The sequence below is a fragment of the Sminthopsis crassicaudata genome, chromosome 2, assembly GCF_048593235.1.
Source record: "Sminthopsis crassicaudata isolate SCR6 chromosome 2, ASM4859323v1, whole genome shotgun sequence".
NCBI lineage: Eukaryota > Metazoa > Chordata > Mammalia > Dasyuromorphia > Dasyuridae > Sminthopsis > Sminthopsis crassicaudata.
The window spans coordinates 41,950,777-41,969,017 of NC_133618.1; the positions used below are offsets into that span (position 1 = coordinate 41,950,777).

The 18,241-nt window shown below is 36.0% G+C and overlaps 1 protein-coding gene across 1 annotated transcript in view; it reads right to left on the reverse strand.

Moving 5' to 3' along the window:
- GLG1 (golgi glycoprotein 1) overlaps window positions 1–18,241 on the reverse strand; it is a 137,085-nt gene that overhangs the window by 31,772 nt on the left and 87,072 nt on the right. Inside the window, exons 5-8 of the mRNA XM_074285990.1 lie at window positions 16,774–16,977; window positions 15,766–15,837; window positions 14,530–14,713; window positions 6,652–6,866 (exon numbers count right to left, since the gene is read on the reverse strand). Coding sequence (XP_074142091.1) covers window positions 6,652–6,866; window positions 14,530–14,713; window positions 15,766–15,837; window positions 16,774–16,977 — 675 coding nt within the window. The remainder of the gene's footprint in view (window positions 1–6,651; window positions 6,867–14,529; window positions 14,714–15,765; window positions 15,838–16,773; window positions 16,978–18,241) is intronic.

The following is an 18,241-nucleotide window of genomic DNA, read 5'->3' on the forward strand; positions in this document are numbered from 1 at the left end:
AAAGAAAGAAAGAAAGAAAGAAAGAAAGAAAGAAAGAAAGAAAGAAAGAAAGAAAGAAAGAGAGAGAAAGAGAGAGAAAGAGAGAGAGAAAGAGAGAGAGAAAGAGAGAGAGAAAGAGAGAAAGAGAGAAAGAGAGAAAGAGAGAAAGAAAGAGAGAAAGAGAGAGAGAGAGAGAGAGAGAAAGAAAGAGAGAGAGAGAGAAAGAAAGAGAGAGAGAAAAAGAAAGCTGAGGCTAAAGAAAGAAATCTGAGGCTACAGGTATTTCTTCAAGTTTTAATTTTCTCTTGAAAATGACAGGATCACAAAGACTAAGTGTTGGAAGGGACCTTTGAAATAATCTCTTCCAGCCTTCCTTATGAAGGAGTAGTAGCAAAAAGAAATTCAGTTTTGTATCTGATTCTCACTAACAAGAAAATAATTGGCTGCTGGACTGGAAATTATAGGAATCTGGGGGAAGAGAAGGGGAGTGGAGGGCAGTGATCACTTTATGCTAGACTTTGTGACAGAAAAGAAAAAATCTGGATATAGGCCAAAAGCTAGTACTAGATTTTGTAAACAAAACAATGAAAATAACAACACAGATTTCAAAAAATTTAGATTAAAGTCAGGTAAAATCCTATGGATTAAAATGTTTTAGGGGAAATCAACCAAAAGAGGATGGGAGAAGTTTAAAAATAAAATTCTCAAGACACAAAGAGAAACATTTCCAATGAGGAAGAAAAATAAAATTTGCCTGAAGAGAGGAATGTAGGTAACAAAAGGAACTTACAAACCCAACTTAAATTTTAAAGAGGAATGTACAGAAAATAGGAGCTAGGGTGGGTAATAGAAGATGATTGGAAGATTAGAATAGTCTTATAAAAATAACATGCCTGAACTCATGCCTCAACAATGAAAAAAAAAAAAACAAAACAAAAACAACCCTCTCAGTCATAGTTTTTCTATCCCAGTGATTTGGAACTCCAGGTTGTCATTATTCTAACTTTATTCTCTCTCCCTTGCCTGACCCCTTATTCCCAACCCCTTCAACCTAAAACCCTATCAGTGGCTTTTTTGAAAGCTACATATTCCTTCCATTGGATTCCCTGGACTGCCTGACCCAAGGGCAACAAAACTAGATTTCATCTTAAACCTTGTCCTAATGATGACAGTTTCCCTGCACAGCATTTCCAGCCTTGATCGCACTGTCAATCAGACCATAGACTTAATGGTGGTAGTTGGGGAAATGAAATATTCCTTGCTCGAAATTGCTACTTCCAAGCTCCCACCATCTCTAAGTAAACTCTTCTCCCTTAAGGTTCACTGAAATCATATCTGTCCCAATCAAGATTCTAATAGCTGTTGTCTACTGATGTCCTGAATATACCTTCACATAAATAAATGATCCCACTTCATCTCATGCTCTAGCAGACTTCCTCCTTAGTCATCCTCACTCTCACTTAAGTCCAGTCTCTCCCTATCTGCTGGCTACTTCCCAGATGTCAGGAAACATGGCTCTATTTCCTCATCTTCAAAAAAAATCTTTATTTGATCTGTCCATATCCGTTAACTATCAATCCATATCTCTCCTTTTCCTGGCTACACTTCTGAAAGATATCTATAACTGAAGTCCCTACTTCCTTTACTCTCTCTTTCTCTCTCTCTCTTATTTAAGAGCTCTCCATTCTGGCTTCTGATCAGCTTCTTCAATTTTACCAATGATCTCTTAATGGAAAAACCTAACAGCCTTTTCTCACATCTTATTCTTACTGATCTCTATATCCTTTGATACTGTCCATCACCTCCTTCTTCCTTATAATCTCTTCTTGAAAGGATCCTGGCAAGATTATTCTATCTTCATTCTCCTACCTGACAACAGATGTGATCCATGTGATTACTGGGGCACTGTCAGTGATACGTAAAATGGGAGAGCTAAAACAAGATTGAATAATTAAGTATCCTGATTTTTAATACCAGAAAAGGCAAGACAATCTAAAAATTATAGTTCAGGGAGCTTAATTTCAATTATAAAGAATTTCTGAATGGATCATGAAAGAGATTGCTGATCAATGCAATGAGCCATAATTTTAGAGGCACATTGAAAAACGATACCTATCTTCTGATTAATATGCAGAATGAGAAACCTCTTTTTTAGATAAGGCCAATATGGAATTTTTTTTTCCTTCTAAGTAGAACGTAAGTAAGGATGGGAAGGAAGAAAAGTTTGGGATATAGAAAAATAATTAGAGAGTTTGGAATAGGAAATGGAGAAGGTGTGGGAGAGGGAGATACACAGATAGAAAGAGATATGATCATCATCTAAAAAGAAAAGCAGTGAACATGCCAGCATAACTTTGTCAAGAACAACAGGTCACGCCATATATTTTTGGAAACTGCCAATTTCTTAACTATGTATATTTTTTTAGAAAGGTAGGTTTTTTAAAAATAGAAATATTTCTTTTCCTCAGCCTTTATGTTAAAAGTGAGAAAGAAAAGGACAAAAGAGGAAAAAAGTGTCATTGAAGTATTTTTTAAAATGTCGACAAGAACAGAAGGATGGCCAGGAGGAATAACAAAAAGAGCTTTGAAAGTTACATGTTAAATTTATTACATACATAAAAAGAAAAGAATCTGTATATATCATAGATTCACAGTTTCAAGTATAAATCTTTTTTCTCTCTATTATTATATATGGAAATGCTTATTGTCTTTGATATTTAAGTTCTGACTTAAAAAAAAAAGACATGTCATTCCAGGCTAACCTCATTTTCTTTCTAGATAAGATTACTAAATCAGAAAATGAGGAGAATTCTGTGACTACATTTTACCTAGTTTGAGTAGAACTTTTGCTAAAGTTACTCATACTACTTTAGTGAAAAAAATACAGATTAGATTGTAATATAATTAGATAGTTAGAATCAGTGGGGGTAGTCAGAACCAAAGAGTAATTAATAATTAAAAGTCAAGGTGAGAGGAGGTCTTGAAGGGATCTGCATTTGGCCTTGGGATGTTTAGCATTTTGATCACTGACAGGAGCAGGGATTGTATATTGTCAATTATATGAAACAAACAAATTTTAGGGGTAAGGAGGGAGGAAGAAAGAGAGAGGGAGAGAGAAATGGGGAAAGAAGGAGAGGAAAGGAAGGGGATAGAGAGAGAGAAAAAAAGGGAGAGAGAAGAAAGAGAATCAACTCCCCCCTCTTCCCAAAATCAACTTTCCAAGAATAGAATGAGGCAAACATGGGCATATGAAAAGAATGTGCATGTAAGGTTTTTGACATAGGGTGTGGTGCCCTCGTGGATGGAGGTGAATGCAGGCTGTGCTCCATTAGCTGAGAAAGCTGGGGCCATTGTGTGCTGTTCTGGGAAGGGCAGCAACGTTCAGGAGTCAGGAGGGGAAGGGGACCTCTCGAGAAGCATTGTGCCCAGTCCTGGGGGGTGTTCAGAAGGGCCTTGTGGCCATGGCTTTTTAGGATTAACTGAAGGAGCTGGGCCTGGGTATCTTGGAGGAGAGAAGACCAAAGGAAGCGGGGGAGGGAGGGAAGGGGACATGACATAAGATAGGGGTCTTCTAGTATTTAAAGGGCATCTGCCAAAGGTCAGTTGTCTAGGACACTGGGAGCTGTTAGAGGGTCCCAGTTCTGAGTTGAGCTTTTTGTCCATAACTTCATGATGTCTTTAGAGTCAGCTAGATGGCCTACCAGATGAGAGTGCTAGACCCGGGGTTAAGAAGGTCTATGTTAATCTGACCTTGAACCTTTACTAGCTGTATTACACTGACAAAGTCATTAACCTCCGTCTGCTTCAGTTCTGGGGACAAACTAGCATGTAGTTCTTGGGGTTGTTGTGAGGATTAAATGTATAATATGGTAAAGTGCTTAGTACAGTGTTTAGCACACAGTAAATATTTAATAAATGCTTATTTCCTTCCTTTCTTTCTACCTTTTCTCTCAGGTAGCCTATCTGGCATCCATACAGGATACTAGAATTCCAACAAAAGATGTCTGTTAAATACAAGTGCATAAGAGACAAAAAGCTGTGGTCAAAGAAAAGGGGAGGATAAAATGCACCACAGACAAAAGCAAGGAAAGACACAAAGTGTCCTAGTCTGGATAAACTCAGGATTATTGCTGCTAGCTTAGAACTCTAAGGACAGGGCTGTGTGAACCAGTGCTGAGGGCTTGTTTACTTACTAGATGAAAAATTCACCTCCAGTCTCTAATATATATGTGAGAAATTTGGCAAAGCACTCAAGTGTTTAGTACAGAAAATAGATTAGGAAATTATTTTCTTTGGCTCAGGAGAGACCTTGCCTAGATGGCTTGAGCTAAAAGAGGATTAAATATGTATTCTGGGCCAGTATATAACAGGGCCAGTGTATAACAGGAAATTATGCGATTAAGACAGATTAATCTTCCTTTTATTTCCTAATTATGGAAAGATCACTAAATTACATCTTCAGTAAATGGAAAACAGCTAAAATTAATGGTTAACCACATGGGTATATAAATGGATGTGAGGTGCTTCAAATTTAACATGGAAGTTGGTCATGGTAAGGAATGAAATATCTAAGAAACAAGGAAGAAATAAATAAACCAATCCAAATGAACCATTTCTCTATAAGCTCTTTACACCTTATGGAAGCTTGATAATGGAGCAGAGAGCGAGGAAAAATATACTCTTTTTGTTGACTCTCCGTTCTTTAATAGGTAAGTAAGGGTTGAGGACACTTCAAATGGGCTGAATGTTAAAGATTAAGGGGAATGCATTCTTTTCCTATCTGACTAGTGTCCTGAAATGGCAATAGTGTCTTCCAAAGGCATTTTGCTTTATAATTTCTTTGCTGACTATAAACAAGGATTAGAGAAGTTACAGTTATACTTGAATGAAGCAGAAGGCTGGGTTTTGAGTTCAAGGAATTGACAACGCTGTCATTTGAGAATTTTAAAGTTTTTGCCACTCTGTAATTGGAAAGCATTTCTATAACAAATATCTAGTGAGAAGTCAATGGCAGTTACCTTTGGAGTTGTCACAATCTCTTTTAAAGAGCTGAATTTACAAACAGGAAACACCGGTATTTCTTCATAGGTATGGAAAATAATAGATTCCCTACTCACCCACTTTACAATCTATTATCTTATGTAACTCAGTACTAAAAAGAAGCAAGGCTTCACATTTGCTCAGCAACAAAAATATTTTTTCTTTTACCTGGTCTCTGTTACGTTGGGGATAAATGTACAGCCACCAAATATTTCTTACTTAATTTTTAATATTCCATTATTTTTGACATTTACATATATTGGATTACTTGCTGCCTAGGGGAGAGGAAAATTTGGAACACAAAGTATTGTAAGGGTCAATGTTAAAAAATTACATGTTTTGAAAATAAAAAGCTTTAATGAAAAAATGTGTAATTTTTAACACATCCTTGCAAAACCCTGTATTCCAAATTTTTTTCTCTCTCTTTCCCCCATTCCCTCCACTAGATAGCAAGTAATCCAATATATGTTAAACATGTACAATTCTTCTATATGTATTTCCACAATTATCATAGCATGTTATTTTTAAAAGGAGATAAAAAATAAGATGCGGCATACAATTTTATTTCTAATCAATACAGTAGAATAGGTCTTAAAATTCTGTTTATAGCTTAGAAATAAAAGCAAAGTAATATACAAGTTTTAATAAAAATGTCAGTTTCAAAATAAAGATTATAATTTTCTAATGTTTTCTTGAGAAATACTTTAACTTTCAAATTTAGAATATTTATTTAAACTCTGTCCTTTGAATTTCAGATTCTCATAATGAAAAATTAATTTATGTGCAAGGTGCCCAAGAATTGTCACTGTTAATCCAAAATGTTTAAAAAAAAATTTTTATTTGATGAAAAGCAAAAATGTAGGCCGCAGAGATAACACAAATAAATTTTATCTAAAAGATCTTGATATTTAACATCTAAATTATAATTTTACCCCCAAACCCAAGATAATAAGTTTATTAATGTTCCCACTTAAAAAAATGCCAAGAATAATTTTGATGTTTAGAAAATATCAAAATACTCCAAATATCTTGGAGTAAGGAGAGCCAAAGGGCTAGGAAGAAATATTAGTGAGTGGGTATGTTTTTGTCCTCTTTTGCATAACTAGCTTCTTCTAACAGTAAAAGATGGTGTTTTGAGAAACCAAAATGAGATAGCTCCATATCAGCAATGAAAACAGTTCCTAAAAATGATTAATTCCCTCTATTGTCTGTCCTAAACCTTTCAAGACTTAATGAAAGCAATCAATAAAGCCATTAAGGCAGACCAATTCTCTTAAGTCTGAGGACTTTTTCCAATTTATGAGAAGCTGGTTTGACTTTGATGATTGGTTTTAAAGATGTTAAACAAAGGAAATTATCCTTTCCTGTAAGACAACTGCAAAGAATATTTTTCACCTATATCGCTAAGTAAAATGGCTGCTGCCAATTATGAACTGCAAAGACTGACTGCTATATTGCAATTTTCATGTCCTCAGTGAGGTTTCCCTTGATAAATGGCTCCTACTGAACAAATTATACCTCAGTGAGCTTTCATAGATATTCTGTAAGAGGTACACATTAGGTGAAAGTCAGAGAGGAGTTCTTTAGATGCAGAAATGCAGCATTAAAATGACAGACTCATTCCTTCCTTACCGCTTGCTGGCAATTCATTCCAACATTTCCCTTTTCTCCACGGACAACTTTCATCAGACAGTGTAGTGTCCGCCCTTTTCGGTGTAATCCAGAGCAGTGATGTTCAATTTCCCCTCGACAGCTCAAGATAATCTCAGGGCTCAGAGAAAAGTCTTCCATCAACATGCGTCGGTAATCCAACATTTCTCCCTGGCACTCACTGCTAACCTGTCGACCTAAACCATGTAAGAGAAAGAGATAAATCACAGTGTTAAGAAAGGTGAATCAGATTAGAAGTATACATTTTCTGTAATCAAAATATATAAGTTACTACTACTATTAAGATTTAAAACCTCAGGATGAACATGGGTGAAAAATCAAGAAGCCTAAGGGCAGGACAGGGTCCTCCAGGTACTACCTGAGAAGATGTGAAGATAGACATGGGGATAAACCTGTGTGAAGTGCCAATGCCTCCAGGCTAGTTCTGCAGAAGCACCCAGTACCTTGGGGCGAGATGGGTGAGCCTGGAGCCTCGGATGGAACCCTCCACACTTTCACTTGTGGACAGTTTGAGTCTGAGAAGTCTGAGTGAGCCTCTGCTGATTGGCTCCACCAGGCCCACAAGTCACTTGCTGGAGTAGAGAGCTTTTGATTTGGGGTTCCAGGTCAGTGGGAAGAGCTGAAAGGAAGCTTGAGGCACCATTCTCCTACCCCAAGATTAGAGGGGCTTATACTAATACCTCTTATTTAAAAAAAAAAAAAAAAAAAAAAAAAAACATCAAAGAAGAAAGAACTCCACCACAGAAACATACCATGGGAAGAGGGAAGACCAGGTTTCATCTTCAGAGGAGGATGTTGAAGTAAAAAAAGCTTCTACTCCCAAAGGGTAATGTGAAAAGAGAGAATTTGTAGAAGAACTCAAAGAAGAATTTATCAAATGAGAGATGTTGAGGAAAAACTAAACTAAAATCCATCCAGAAGATTATGGGGAAAAAAGTTTACTAGAAAAGGAGGTACAGAGTCTCAAAGATGAAAATAACTGTTTTGAAAATTAGAACTGAGCAAGCCAGCGAAGCTATGAGAGACCAAGAAACAACAGATTCTAAAAAATAGAACAGAATGTGAAACATCTTATAAGAGCTGGAGAACAGATCAAGAAGAGAAAATATAAAAATAATTGGACTGCCTAAAAGTTGTGACCAAAAAAAGGACTTTTGACACAATAATGTAAGAAATAATCCAAGAAAATTATCCTGGATAGAACATAAGGGGAAAGTAAAAATAGAAAAAAATCCACCCATCACCACCTCAATGAGATCCTTTGTGGAAAACACATAAGAAATATTATTGCCAAATTTAGAAACTTTAGATCAAAGAGAAAATCTTGCAAGAAAGAAGACAAAAACAATTTAAATATGCTGGAACTACAATTAGAATTTGGGAGTTGACAGCAGCCATGATAAAAGACTGCAAGTCCTAGAATCATAAATACCAACAATTAAAAGAATTAGGCCTGTGGCCAAAAATATCATGTCCAGCAAAATTATCTATAATATTGAATGAGAAAAAATGGGCATTCAATGAACTTGCATATATTCAGGACTTTCTATTAACCAAACCCAAATTTAATAGAAGGTTTAACATAAAACAGCCAATATCAAAGATCAATTTCAAGGAACTCAATATGGATAAATTTTGTGTGTGTGTGTGTGTGTGTGTGTGTGTGTGTGTGTGTTTTTGTTTTGTTTTTTAACATGGGAAATGTATAGCATATGTTTAAAATTGACATCAACAATAGGGTAGCTCAAAAGAAAGACCAGGGCAGAATTAAGGTAAAAATGGCAATTAGGTCATACAAACAAGGTGCAGAGAAGATTAAAGGCCTGGGAGTTTGGGGTGGGTGGGTGGTAGTTTTGCAAACCTACTCACATCTGAAATGGGTTCAATAGGCAACACTACTTATATACCATGAAGGGGATAACATCCTGCAAAATCTATAAAGAAAAAAGGGGGGAGGGATGGGAGATGGGGAAGCAAAGGGTGAGGGAAGAAGACAAGGGAGAGAGGTTAAGTAATAGCAAGGCAAGTTACAGAGCAGGGATAGAAAAGGGGTGTGTGTGTGTGTGTGTGTAGGGGGGTGGGGGTATGTGTGTGTATTTATGTGTATGTATATGTAAATATATCCTTTCCTAACTATAGCCTCTTTGGAAGTAGGAATGGGGGATGGAAGAGGGAAAAATTTAGAGTAAAAAAGGTGCACAGCAGAGAACAAAATTTACAAGGAAGTAAAGATGGATACATGAATATAATTTCTTTTACTATATCTACTTTCCTACTCTGGTAATTTGTTGTTATATATTTTGAATCTTAATGTTCTGCTGGGCACATGACAGTGTTCTCCTTTATTCTGTTTTATAATCCTTTTCTATTTTTCTTTTTTCTTATTGTGCTTTTTAAAATAAAATAATTTTTATTTATTATTATTATTATTAAAGCTTTTTATTTTCCAAAACATAAGTGTGGACAATTCTTCAACATTAGCCCTTGCAAAACCTTGTGTTCTAATTTTCTCCTTCTTAGGTGGCAAGTAATCCAGTATATGTTAAACATGGCATAAATATATGTTGAATTCAATATACGCATACATATTTATATAATTAGCTTGCCACACAAGAAAAATAAAAATCAATCAAACAAAAAAAACCCAAAAACAATAAAATGCAAGCAAACAACAAAAAGTGAAAATGCTATGCTATGAACCACACTCAGTTCCCACATTGCACTTTCTAGGTGTAGATGGCTCTCTTCATCACCAAACCATTGGAACTGGTCTGAATCATCATAAAATAAATTTTTTAAAAAAAGGAAAAAAAAAAAAAAAGGATAAAGGTAATAATGGAAAATAACAATATTCCAACAACATTAATGTTTAGCCATTCACGGATACATGGATAAATCCTTTCCCTCTTTTATTATTTTCTTTAGGGGGTACAGACCTAACAGAGTTATTCATGGGCCAGAAAGCGTATAATTTGGGCATCAATGTAGCTGTTTTTCCACAAACCCTTTTACATATCATTTTCCTCTTCTGCTATTTTTGCTAATCTACTTGTGTGAGCTAAAACTGTAGAGCTGCTTTAATGGATATTTCTCTGATTAATGATATGGAATATTTTTTTTTATGATTATTGACAATTTGAATTTCTTCCTTTGAAAACTACTTGTTGATATTCTTTGGCTATGGATAATGTATCATACTCTTATAAAAAATGAGGTCTTTACCAGAGAAATTTATGGCAAAGATTTCCTAGCAACCTATTTCCCTTCTAATTTTAATAGCATTAGATTTGTTTGTGCAAAAACTTTTCAATCTTATATAATCAAAATTTTTCGGTCTTTTACCTGGGAGCTTTATTGCTTGTTGAGTCAAACTTTTTTCTTACCCAAAGATCTGAAAAGTAGATTCTTCCTTCTTCACTATTTTTCTTATGATGTGACCTTTAATATGTCATGTATATATTTTGAGCATGAGATTTTGTTCTATACCAAATTTCTGAAAACTTAATTTTTCCCAGCAATTTTTGTCAAAGACACTCCTTAACCTAGAGTGACTGAAGTCTGGGTTTATCAAATACCATATTACCAAGGTTGCTTGCTTCTGTATGTTGTGTACCTGTTTCATTGATGGGTCTATTTAATCCTTTTAATCAATAACAAATTAATCTCTGTTTTGTAGTATAGTTTTGAGGTTTAAAAAAATACATAATTGTAATGTTCTTGCCAAAATGTAATGTTCTCTTGTTGGGTTTTCTTGGTGTCTCTGGAGGCAGCCTTTGTTAAGAGTCCAGATCCTTTATTATCTCCTTCCTGGGGCTGGGCAGCTTTCTGGAGAGCCTTTCAGCCTGGCCTTGGTTTTAGTGGGGGAAGTGCAGAAGTCCAGGCCAGCCACCAGGAATATCGAAGATCGAATTGAATTTCTCCCTTGGTTCTGAGAGTATAAGCTCCTGCCTCCAGTCCTTTGCCTTCTCTCAGAATGTCTCTAAATCTTCCTATTTATTATTTGTTGTAGGATTAAATCAGTGCTAAACTAGATTTAACCATTGTTTCCTCAATTCTACTTAGTACCTTGTTTCAAATTCTGGCCCATAACATCTCCTTGTAGGATTAAATCAATTATACTGAACCATGCTAAATTAGATAACTATTGTCTCTATCAACTCCACTGACTTAGTACCTTGCAAGAATCCTCTGTTTCAAGTTCAGAGTTCTGGCCCATAACACATAATAAAACCTAGGTTTATTTAGTTAGCTGTTAAAATGGCATAAAAAATTGTCATACCTAGTTTTTTGAGAATTTCATTTCAATCTCCCTAAACCTTTATAGGAGCCTAAGATAGTACAGCTTTTGTCGTCAATTTATTATAACTGCTGTAATTTAAAATTTCATTTTTCAGGGTAAAGTATACTTAATGAAAATAGCAAAACACAGTCAGAATTAGAGGTTAGTGGGACATTACTAAATAATTAATTAGTCTACTCATAGATGTAGGGATCTGCTAATCAAGCTTTTTTATTTCTAGTAACTTTATTCATTTTTAATGTACATTATGAATCATTGGGAGAGAAAAATCAGAGCAAAAGGGAAAACCATGGGAGAAAAAAAACAACAGAAAAAAAGAAGTAAATATAACATGTGTTTGATTTACATTCAGTCACCTTAGTTCTTTTTCTGGATGCAGATACATTTTCTGTCCAAAATCCATTGGGATTGCTTTATAACTGAAGCAGTGAGAAGAACTAAGCCTTTCATAGTCGATCATCAGACATCCTGCTGCTATTGTATCCCTGCTAATGTATTCCTGGTTCTGCTTGTTTTGCTCAGCATCACTTCATGTAAATCTTTCCAAGCCTTTTTAAAATCACTTCACTATTTTTTCCATTACTTTCATGTACAACAATGTGTTCAGCCATTGCTCAATTGGTCTTTGCCACCACAAAAAGAGCTGCTACAAACATTTTTGTACATGTGGGTCCTTTTTCTTTCTTGTGCTAATGAAGTCTTAAATTTTTTCAAGATATCCCCTATGAACAGTTACATGATTAATCCTGAATACAAAAAAGTAGAGACAGAGAGGCAAGACTTTGAGTTCTCTTCATTTCTCCCAAAACTAACTCTTGAATTATATGTAAAAGGTACATTTTTGGATGCACATCTTCTTATTCTCATATCTTTTCTATAACAGTGAATTCTCTGTGCTCAGAACCATGTGACCCTAATATCATACAGAAAATATATAGTGGGGGGGAAAGAGTATAGACTAAGATGAATTCATCTACTTCTCTTAATAAACTTCTTAATAATCTACAAACTTCTGCTGCTAGTAGTGACTCATATGGCAGAAGTGTAAATCTGTCTAAAAAAAAGAACTGATTCCTATCACTTTTGGAAAAGGGTTAAAGGTGCTTCTTTTCCTGCTTACCTATCAAGCTGACTCGCAATACTTGGTGTACTATCTGTCTCTATTCCACCTCCATAAGCCTTTATTCAATCTTCTGCCTGCACTCCAGTCATATGATATTGGCTACTTGAAGACCCAGAAAGCATTCCAGCAGAGTTCATCCTTCTGCAGACGTAAAATGCAGAGATGTCTCCTTACCCTTGTCCATGTGCTTCAACATCATACTTTTCTCTCTAATAATAATGATCTGAATCTTCATTCTTAGGATCTACATGCAAAGCTGCCACTCACATGCTCCAACCAACAAGGCTTACATTGTCTGCATATCACTTGACAAAACACAGTCCTAGCAAGTGGTTCAGTATCTTCATCTCTGCCATCACCTTCCTCGTTAGCCACAATAGATCCTTTTGGGGAGTTCTCTCCTAAATGATTATTCAGCGTGCCATACAAGTGCTCTTAGGAACAAAGGCCTTTGGAGTCTCTGGAAGCAGGACACAACCTGATGTCTAGACAATCCGGGGAGAATGTTAATCCTGAGTCATCTAATCGAGACAGACAGCTCCAGACAATATAAAGGCCCTTTACAAAATTCATCTTGTCAATGTTTTTCTTTGAGATTCTGCTTACAGGTATTTTACAGTTTTTTTTTTAAATCATGGATTATTTTCCCCTCACTCTTCCAGCACACTTTCTGACTTTGGACTTTACCTTAAGATCAGATTGTCCACACTACCAGAAGTCTAGTCTAGCCTTATTGTTGCTTTCTGGGGGCACTGAATGTTGACTTACTACAGTTCTCAGAGCCAGTTCAGGCTGGGGATTTGTAAGCCATCAGTGTTCCCAGAGTTGTCTGATCTAAGGTAAATGATTGCTGTCTCCCAGTGTGAGTTCTACAAGCTCCTGGGTTTGAGTCTGAACAACAGTAGACTGTTACTGGACTGTTACTACTTTTAGCTTTGGACTGACCGTCTAGAAAAAGACTCTCTTCTCCATCTGCCCAGGATTTGTGGCCTAAATCTAGGTAGTGAGTGACAAAGTTACCAACAGGACCCCTTCTTGTACCCTGCATTAAGTATCCTGATAGGGATTTGGAACTTGCTCTTCTCTTTGTCCCTGGCCTGCGTGCCAGAATGCTCCTTGTGCTCCAGAAGCTTCTTGTGGATAACTATGGATCTGTTTCTAAGCCAAGCTGGGCCTGAAAAATATCAAACTATAACTTTTTCTTAACCTTTTCCTATCAGGATTTGGTCTATATTTTCTAGATCTTATATGGTTGGACCTATGTTTTTCTACCAAACTTCTACAAAAAAATCCACCTTGAGGGACCTTCATATTTTTTGGTCATGGACCCATATGGCTATAAAAGACCTTTTATGTTTTTCAAAGCATAAAACAAAATGCACAAGACTGCAATGAAAATTAGTTACTGAAATAACTAAGTCATTGAGATAGTTTTAATAATATATACAAAAAGTCCCTATCAAAAAAAAACCCTGCTCTAAGTCATGACATTTTCTATAGGCAACAGTGGAACTCTAAAGCCTATCCATCTGGTATTCTGTGATCTTATCACAAGACCTCCTTTACTGATTATACATTTTCTTAGTGATATCTCTTATACCACTAAACTCATGCTTAAGTTGCCACTGAGAACATGTCACAAGATTATGTGATGATTAACTATGATGGACTTGGCTCTCAATTCAACAATGACGTGATTCAGGGCAATTCAGATAGACTTGTGATGGAGAGAGCCATCTGCACCCACAGGAAGGACTATGAGGACAGAATGTGGATCAAACATAGTATTTTCACCTTTTTTGTTATTGTTTGTGTTTTTGTTTTTCATTTTCCCCCATTTGACCTGATTTTCTTGATAAATGTGGAAATATGTTTGGAAGATTTGCACACGTTTAACCTATATTGGCTTACTTGCCATGTAGGAGAGGGGGAAGGGAGGGAGAAAAATTTGGAACACAAGGTTTCGCAAGGGTGGAATGTTGAAAACTATCATTGCATGTAATTTGGAAAATAAAATGCTATTATTATTAAAAAAAAGAAAAGAAAACAGGTTACAACTGTAATAAAAGGGTCATAAAATCCCTAAAAGTAAAGTAAAACTATATTGGCTTTGAAAAAGTTAAACCTAAGGGAAACCATTAAAGTGTAGCAAAGACCAAGGTTAGGAAATGCCAATCTAAAAGGATTTTAAATGAAGCTAAAAACAAGGCAAAACATTATTTCAACATTCATTTCCAGTGCCCTGAGATTCTCAATTTAAAGGAACAGGAATGAAAAGAACTATCTTGGTCTTTAACATAAGAACCAAGCTGTCAGATTATTCCATGTATAGCTGCCAATAAGAGGTCTTCCTTTGTGATGTCAGTGCTTTTCCTTGCAAAAAGGAAATGTAGGAAAAAAAATTATGATTATCCACCTCTGTGTACAGCAGATTCCAGACACATCAGAAGATAAGAAAGTCTAGCTTCTCTGGATCGGGGAAGGTTTTCCACATTACATCGATATTTCTTCAGATCACTCTTACATGATTTTGCCAGTGAATAACTGACTTTGTAATCTTGGGCAATGAGCTTTTGTCGAGTCGTCAATGCTTCCCGACACTGAAAAAGAGAAAAAGGGAAAGAGGAAGAGAGAGGGAGAAAACAGAAAGTCGCATAAAGACACGCACTATTCTGCTGCTTACAATATATTCTCTAAAACAAACAAATCCATAGCAAGGAATGTCAATTGTTTCATCAGTTGAGAAACTTGACAGAAAATCTATTTTCAAGTCTGGATAAAGGTCAATTAACATGTGAGATTGGAAATTTTTGTACAAGAATCAAGGGAAAAATACAAGCGAGTTTTGCTATAGATACACACATCTGAGAAACTTCAGCATGTGTTCTTTTTCTTTTTTCCTGAAGCTGGGTTAAGTGACTTGCCCAGGGTCACATAGCTTAATGTTAAGTGTCTGAGGTCACATTTTAACTCAGGTCCTCCTGACTCCAGGGCCAGTGCTCTGTCCATTGGCCATCTAGCTGCCCCGTCAAAAGTTGTTCTTAAAACAACAATCCTATTACTATATACAATGTTCTCTTGGTCCACCTAATTTTCTAAGCCCAATCTTTTTGGAAATTAAGGATGATGATCTAGAACAAGGTGGACTACTGACTTCATAGGTAACCAAATGTATTCTATGGTATAAGTGTGTACTAATTACACTAGTACTAAAGAAAGCCATCACAAATTGTCTCACTGTTTGCTGAAACCTAGAATATATAATACCATGTAGGTGGAAGTGAAAGGAAGGCTAGAGATTTTTATTTTATAAATGGTCAAATGTACCCTGAGTGACACAGAGAGTGGTCAAGAATGGGATTTGTATGCAAGTTCTCTTCCTCTAAAGTCAGTGACATTTCCTTGTTAGTACTTTTTTTTTTTTTTTTTTAAATTATACAATTATCCATTCATTTCTTTATGTGAAAAAGCCAAATGAATTTCTGGCTAGTTAAAATATGAAAACTATGTCTTATTGGTTATTTACCTGTTGTAGTAAGTGAGTTTATCAGAGAAAGTTTTGTGAAAAAAGAAGGCTGCAGAATGTCTGAATTTGGGAAAAGACCCTTGAGACAGAATGGAGAAGATCTACTTATTTTAGACTCATACTCACCTTTTCACTCATTGATTCTTCAAACTTGTGGTTAAAGAGACACTTATATACTCTGCCTTCACCAGCCTGTGTCTGAAAGATGGAAAATATCCATTAATCACTAAAGCAAATTAGGTTAATTTATAAACCACAGAGTTATGCTGAGCACCAACTATATTACAACAGCACTCTTATATGGACAATCTGCCTTTAAAATGTCATGTGCACTTGGACAAATGGCCTAGTAACTAGTGCAAACTAGTAACTTTTGAATGACCAGAGAGTTGAGGGCTAGAGAAAATTAATGAAGACTGAATTTTTCTTCTTGTGATCGATGGCTATTATCACTTGTTCAACATAAATACAGCTAATTAAGAGGAAAAGAATACTTCATATTGGATTTAAGTCACTCTTCCATACCACTCTAAGTGAAAGTCAACAAAATTACAATGATTATTACAGCTTTTGATTCAAGCTATATGGAGAGCTGAAATAATTACGCTTCACTAATTTTTTTTTTTTTTTGCTCAAAGGGTGGGCACAAGATATTTTTTTATAAGGTACTAGTAAAACAAGAGTTTTGCTAAAACATTTGAAAGGCACCACCCAAATTCTTGGCATGAAAAAAAGCTTGCCAGTATTCTAACATAGGGAAAAACACGCATAAGCAAACAACAGAAGTGTGGCCCAGAAGAGCAAAAAAACCCCAAAAAGACAAACAAAAAAAAACACAAAAAAAAAACTTCCTTAGAAAAGAGCAGAGTATAAATCAAATGGTCTCTTTCAGGATGAAAAATTAGTAATAAGGTAATTTGGCATCCATAAGGATGATGAAGGGGGAAAGAAACTCAGAAATAGTATGCAGGGAAGCCACTTAGAAAACAATGAAAACTAACTATCCTTTCATCATATTCCTCACACCAATTTCATTCACTCTAGGTTCCCATGTCTTCTCTTGGTGTGAAGGGGGCACATAGAAAAAAAGAGAAAACAAGGAAAAAAATTAAGTTCAAATTTGAGATGACTCACATTTTCACAGAAACGCTCCCGATCATCTCGACAAGCAAAATATAAATGTCGATCCAAGTGGAAATCATCTGAGGACAGCTCAGCCACACGGAGAATGGCTTTTTTGCAAGAATCCGAGACTTGAAACCGGGGGTCTCTTTCTTCTGCCTCTTTTACTAGGCCTTTCTCCAAGCAGGCCACCACCTCACCTTGCGAGTGGGCATCCTGAAACACAATAGATACCCTAAAATCAAAGATTCTCAGCTATATGATTAGTTGTCCTGACTTTATTTTAAACTTTCTAATGTACAGGAAATATTCTTCATATCCAAATATTTGGTAGGGTCTCAAATAAATGGTGCTGAAACTTACAATTAGACTAATCAGGAACCAAAGATTACCTAACAATTCTGTGGCACTCTGAATCTGAAGCTCTTGATCAAAGCAGAATTACTTAAATGGTATAAATGGAGACAGGGGTCAGGTGGATTGATAAACTTTAGAATTTAAAAATGGCATTAAAAAAAAACAAACAAACAAACAAAAAAAAAAAAACAACTCTAGGTGAACACTTTTAAATTAACTCTCTGAATAAAATTATGCTATCTTAAAAATCAGTGCTCAAATTAATCCGAACACTTTTGTCCAGTACTAACTGTTGGATTGGAAATCTGTACTCTTTATGGAACATCTGGTTCTCAAATCTTTTTATACTTCTACTCAGGTTAAAAAGAGAAGATGGAAAGTCAAAACAGTGGAATGAAGTGAAGATTGAGGCCACTGGCCTTTCTCCAGTTAGACTCAAACACAAACATGATTCAGAATGAGAATACTTTTCCTCCATTGTGTCTGGTTTTGTCTTAATGTGATTTAACAAGATTAGCACCATTTAAGCCTGCTGCTTTTGAGTATTTTCCTAAGATCATCCAATTATCTTTAATTGCATAGTTGCTTGATCACCATGGCAACAAGTTGCTATTTTGCATCTCTGAACTTTGGTAGGAGAAGATGACTGGTCAACAAACATAAGCTGTGTTAATGGCACACAAGAAACTCCCAGAAAGATTTTCTATTCAAACCCCTACTTCTATATTTAGAATATCTGCTTAATCAGCTAAAAAGAATTACTTTCCAATACTCTGAATTCCACCTTTATTAGAGCATACAAACTATGGAGGCTTGGGTTTAAAAGAAGGAGGTTGTTTGGGGTTGGGGCCTGTAGCTGCCAGGTGAGGGCATTCCCAGCAGCCTAGGTGGGTGGCTGCCTAGAGAGATGAAGTGGTTCACCAACATCCCAAAGACCCGATCCATCAGGGATGGAGTCTTCTGGGCCACAGCCCCATGGCCTCTCATCACAGAGTGAGGCAAAAAGGTTGGGGCTGGGGCGCAGAACCTGGAAAGGAGATCATTTCCTTGTTTTAAGCTATCTAGATAAACACTGTGTAGGAGATACTCTATTAGGGCTTTCTCGGCATTCAAAGACTAAAAT